Consider the following 5,797-nt stretch of genomic DNA (forward strand, 5'->3'; position numbering starts at 1 on the left):
ACTGGGTCGGCACCCACAGGTGGGCCCGCGAGGGATTTGATTTGGGTCACCAAATAAATTTGCTGAATTTCCTCTTTAGTCGTATTTAAAATGTGTATATTGTTTTACAAGAAAGAAGCGAGAGCCTGTTAACTCCGCCTAAAATGCACTTATTTCGTCTCAAAGTTATATCTTATATTTAACATATTAGATGCATAAAGTTGTGATTCATCAAACGGATATCTCTTTGAAATGGCTGGTTTACATTTTCAAGATCATTTATAAGGTAATCTGGAAATGGCAGTAAAAATGGTCAGGAAGGTTCATTTATGCACACTTCACTCTTCTCCCGATTCATAGATGAGGCCTATTGTGAATTGAGTCGTGATGGTTTGTCATCTTTAAAAAGTGGCTACCCAGAAAAACAGTTTGGGATCCACTATACACAGGTACCACACTTCATTCATGGCCTAGCACAGCAGCCTCAGAGCAACACACACACATACACACACACACACACAGCAGAAACATGGCCACCTGCAATACAGCTTCATATTAGATAAAGTACAACTTCTCTGGGCGAAATTCCCTCAGTGATAAAAAGGGTTATAATATCGCATCCCGATTGAACTATTTCATCTCATTGATCTTTTCTGCGTGCGAAGAAGAAATCTAAGCATCGTGTGTACATACAGTACAGGCAGCCTTAGGTGTACTGTACTTATGTGTACTGTACTTCCCCCTAAGCATCGTGTGTACATACAGTACAGCCTTATGTGTACTGTACTTATGTGTACTTATGTGTACTGTACTTCCCCTTTGTCCTGTTGGCCCAAGCTGCACTGAGATGTTGTGATTACTTTGCAACCCTGAAGGTGAAACATAATAAATTACAACTGAAAAGAAAAACAATGTCAGGAAAGGTACACTTCAATCCAAAAGAAATGACGTACCGAAACTGCACAGAAACCAGTACAAATTGCATGTCACAAATGAATGAGGTATATTTCCTGATTTGAGTTTCCTCTTTTTGGTCAGTCCTGTGAAGGGACTTCATGTTGTGATGTAGGATTTGGGCACAGCTCTTCTGAGACTTAAGGATCGGTGTATCCTACATTGTGTAGTCCCCCTGTAGGCTGGGAATTGAACTCGCAACCTCCGGCATGGAAGGAGGACACTCTAGCACGGAGGCTAAAGAACCCAGCGTCTCTCTCGGGGAGAGAGTTTTTTTGACTGGCTGCACAGCAGCACGAGCTGCTGGCTATACCGTTACAAGCTGCTGATTGTTTTCAAGTTCATACAGAGGGCCGATCCTGATCCTCCACACAGGCTCTGGCTGAGCAGCTTTGAATGGTGTTGAAACGTGCTCCGCACGGTTAGAGTGACAGCTTGACTGTAGCCGTGTATTCAGGCACATACATGTTTATAGAGAGGCAACACTTGTCACATTCTTTAAAGGTTTCTCACTCCATCCCGTCAGTCAACCTTCACCTCACAGCCATGCCCTGATGTCATGCTCCAAGGACAGCTATACTGGTGTGTGTGTGTGTGCGTGTGTGTGTGTGTGTGTGTGTGTGTGTGTGTGTGTGTGTGTGTGTGTGTGTGTGGGGGGGGGGGGGGTGTTCATTGTTTATTACTGGAGACGAGAGGAATTAATTCCAGTGAAGAATAAAGGCTAAGAATATCCACTCTGACAGTAAAACTGTCTCTGTCTTGTCACATTAAGCAGCTGCTTTTCCTGTACACTATTTGGCTGCCATGCTATTAGCAGTGGTCAGCAGATTCAGATTTGATATATTGTACAGTCAGTGAGTAAAGCAAGAGTTGGGAAGAGATTTATTATTTACAAATGCATTTTATTCTTACACATAGCAGCACCACTAGGCAGTAATACATATCTTGTTGTTGGTTTTTGTTTTGTTTTTTAATTAAAAAAAGGACTACTTGAGAAAACAATAAAAACTGCAGTGACTTGAAATACTTTCCAACGATTCATTGCACTAAACTCCTTATAATAATTTCATTTATTTTATATAGCGCTTTTCAATTACCCAAAGATGCTGACAATAATATTGTTACTTCTCTCAAAAGGTAATTTAATTACTTTAAAGTTACCAGTTACTTCAAAGTAATTAGTTACTAGGGAAAGTAACTTTTGCGTTACTTTTAAAAGTCCGCTTGGATTGTTATTAATGCACACATTATGTTAGTGTTGCTGTGCCACAGTGTGGCATTGAACATTCGCTTATTGGGGAGGCTTATAGCCTATCAAGGTCCTTAGCCTCTGGGGCTCTGGCTGCAGCTCTCTCCCCGGACTAGGTCTGAGGATCAGAAACTGGGTAATCCTCTGAAGTTGTCTGTTATTTTCATGTCCTAAAGTAACTAGTAACTAGCCCAGTTACTATTTTAGTAACTGTAACTGAGTTACTGAATTTGAAAAAGTAATTAGTTAGATTACTAGTTACTGAAAAAGGTAGTTAAGTTACAGTAACTAGTTACTTAGTAACTAGTTACTCCCAACACTGCAAATAACAATGAACACGTCACTCAGGGATATATGGAAACAGAGGAGGGAGGGAGTGTCTGGAAGGGACAGGGTCCAGACAGAAGAGAGGGACGGGGAAAGGAGGGGGGGGGCGGCAAGGTTGGAGGAGGTGGTTAAGGGTAGGAGAGGTTGCATGCTTCCATATATTCCACCTCTAACCTCGATCAAGCCTCAATCAAGTCTCCCTGCAAATACATATGTTCCTCTTGCTCTCTGTCGTCTGGGGTTTTTTCTACTGGGGCGTGCCACCAGCAGCATCAAACATCTTCTTCCTGCCCTCCATACCGGACATGGCCTCCACATTCTTACGCCAGTCACCGCCCGTCTCCTGAACACAGCAGAACACACATCTCAGTCTGTTAGGTTTTTCACTTTCACTTTCATTTTCATTTTCAACAAAGTTTTATTATCGATGAGGGGCAATTTGTTTCAACATAGGACAACATTGAGAGTGGATGATATTAGTACAAAAAACAAGACATATCTTACGCCCAAGTGCAGGGGCACATCTTTAAAATCTCAAAATGACCACTGGGTCAGTACATCAAACAAGGTGTTTCAGTGACCCAGTGGTAATTACAAGGGGGAAAAGGAGCGATATTGAGCAGTGGTGTGTCCAGGCCATTTTGACTGGGGTGGCCCAGGTGGGGCACAGACTCAAGCAAGGGTGACACTGAGGAAGGATGTAGAATGCAGGTTTTCCCTTTGCCAAAATGTAACCTAAATCTGGAGTGTTATTTAGCCCCATTCCCAACCAGCTAGAATGACATGGTTGGTAGCAATGGATGCCTTAGGTCTTCTCCTTGAATACGATATCAGTATCTTCACTGGAGCTTTCAAAAGGAAAGGAGCCCCCTGCAGCCTCTGAAAGACAGTAATGTCGGCCACAGATGCCAGCGCCCTCAGGATTTTGGGGTGGCCAATTACATTTAAGGGGTGGGGCCACCCCTGACCACTCCCTAGAAACGCCCCTGATATTGAATGCTAGAAACTAGCAAAGATGTGCACTTGGGCGTAAGATATAGACCCCTATGGAGTCTATAGACTCTGTGTCTTGGGCTTGGCCGATGCTCTGTGTTGTTGCCGCAGGTTCAGGCTGTGCTGGGCTATGAGCAAGAGGTTCAATTCCCGGCAGCGGTACTTCCGGCTTGGTTAAGACGTTCTTACAGACACAACTGACGGTGTCTGCGGGTGGTGGGGTGTAAGTCATGGTCGCTGCACTAGTGCCTCCTCTGGTCGGGCGAGGCGCCTGCTCGGGGGGAAGGGAACTGGGGGGGAACACGTGATCCTCCCACGCGCTATGTCCTGCCGGTGAAACACCTCGCTGTCGAGAGAAAATAAGCGGCTGGTGACCGCACATGTATCAGAGGAAGCATGTGCTGGTCTACAACTCTCCCAAGATCGGCAGAGGGGGTGGAGCACCGACCAGGACGCAGGGGGAATTGGCCAAGTACAATTGGAGAGGAAATGGAGTCTGTGCTCATTCTTAGTAACCTTGTCTATACTTCTTAAAATGTAATTCTGCTGATCTTTTTGATTATTTTTTGTACTTTGCTGTGTGTGTGTGTGTGTGTATGTGTGTGTGTGTGTGTGTGTGTGTGTGTGTGTGTGTGTGTGTGTGTGTGTGTGTGTGTGTGTGTGTGTGTGTGTGTGTGTGTGTGTGTGTGTGTGTGTGTGTAGCGGGAACTACCACAGAAGGGGTTTTGAGTACTTTTCCAGGTGTTTATATGTTGGTATATGCATGTACTGTATGTCTGTCTGTCTGTCTGTCTGTCTGTGGACAGATGTTGTGAACGCGATAGCATCAGAACCATGCAAGAAGCAGTCATGAAACTTTACAGGTGTGTTAGTTCACATTAAAATGAAGGCCGAGTTTGAAGATGGTATGGTCTGAGTCTCGATTCAAGTCATACCTTATCGTCTTGTGGCTTTTCCTCTTTCTTCACAGACTTCAGGTTGGACCTGAGGTCCATGGTGCCCTTGTGTTTGGACCCCAGCAGAGCTCTCATCATCTCATCTGCAGACACTCTCACCTGCTTCAATGCAGGCTTCTTGAACTTCCCCCCCACGTCCTGCACCTTCAGCTTCAGCTCACTGATCTGAGCCATCAAGAATATCTGGTTACTGAGTTTTCGTTAACGGGAAGCTTTCCTTCTAGACATAGATGCACCAATCTAAGCAGGTCTAGTTATAATATTTTGACGTGTGCGCTTACATCTTTGTTGTTCTTGAAGACTTTGGTCTCGTAATCGTACCGTTCCTCATCCGTCGCATCGATCTTGGCATGAAGCTGCTTGCACAATTTCTGAAAAAAAAGCAGAAACATGACGCATGATGACTTTGTCAAAATATAAATCCTCGTCACGCATGGCTCATGGTTTGCTTTGTGTCTGTCTCTCGCCTGCAGCTCCTCTTTGTTCAAGGCAGAATGCTGCAGGGGCGGCAGCTTCTCGGACAGGTGGCGAACCTTCTCCTCGTCTCGTGTGGCTTTCTCCGCCTCGAGCGCCTCCATCGCTCGAGTGAGCAAGAGCATCTGGACCAGATGATGAGAAGATGGAGAGAATTGAATGTGTTAGTGCATAATAATAAGGGCTCATCATTTTCTCATCTCATCTCCCTAGTCTGACTCACCTGGTCAAACCTCGTTTGACTCACATATATTATGAGTCAGACTAGGTTTATATGAGCCACAGGAAGTGCAAACACAATCAGAACTTCCGGTTGTGTTTACACTTCCTGTTATAGTCTCTCAAGCCAGACCGTCTCTTCTACATAAGGTGAATAGGGGTTTCGCAGACTACTCGACTATCAAAACCACTAGTGGACACAGTGTATAATAGTCGATTAATCGTTCATCTGTGTTTTTAGGAATAAACAATATAAATACATCAATTGAACATAGATTTGTTTGAACACTCATTTTCTACATTATGCCTCTCAGAGCCAACCGAGGACTCACTCTGCTATTTCACATACTCCCAGGTTTTTCCCGCCTACATTAGTTAACCCTTTACTGATGGTTTTTGAGACATTTTTGACAAGAATTTATCATTTTTATTTGGTGAAAAAAAAATATATATCACTCGTGACTAGTTGACTACTTTTTTGGAGTAGTCGAATAAAATGCAATTGAATGCCCTATACTCTCTTATAGTGAGAGTTTCATGTATGCAGTTCATAGGCTACTTAGTTATTAGCTCCGCCAAGGAGGTTATATTTTCGGTGCAATCTATCTACCTGTCTGTCTATTAGCAGGATTACGGAAAGACTACT

General features: G+C 44.0%; 1 protein-coding gene across 1 annotated transcript; it reads right to left on the reverse strand.

Moving 5' to 3' along the window:
• Positions 1–2,756: 2,756 nt before the first annotated feature.
• Positions 2,757–5,057, reverse strand: tnni1c (troponin I, skeletal, slow c; the record flags this gene model as incomplete). Its single annotated transcript, XM_083654811.1, has 4 exons — positions 2,757–2,852; positions 4,438–4,623; positions 4,740–4,829; positions 4,926–5,057. 4 exons carry the CDS (start codon positions 5,055–5,057, stop codon positions 2,757–2,759), a joined length of 504 nt encoding a protein of 167 aa, XP_083510937.1.
• Positions 5,058–5,797: the final 740 nt, after the last annotated feature.

Source organism: Poromitra crassiceps (genome assembly GCF_964638095.1).
Source record: "Poromitra crassiceps genome assembly, chromosome: 18".
NCBI lineage: Eukaryota > Metazoa > Chordata > Actinopteri > Beryciformes > Melamphaidae > Poromitra > Poromitra crassiceps.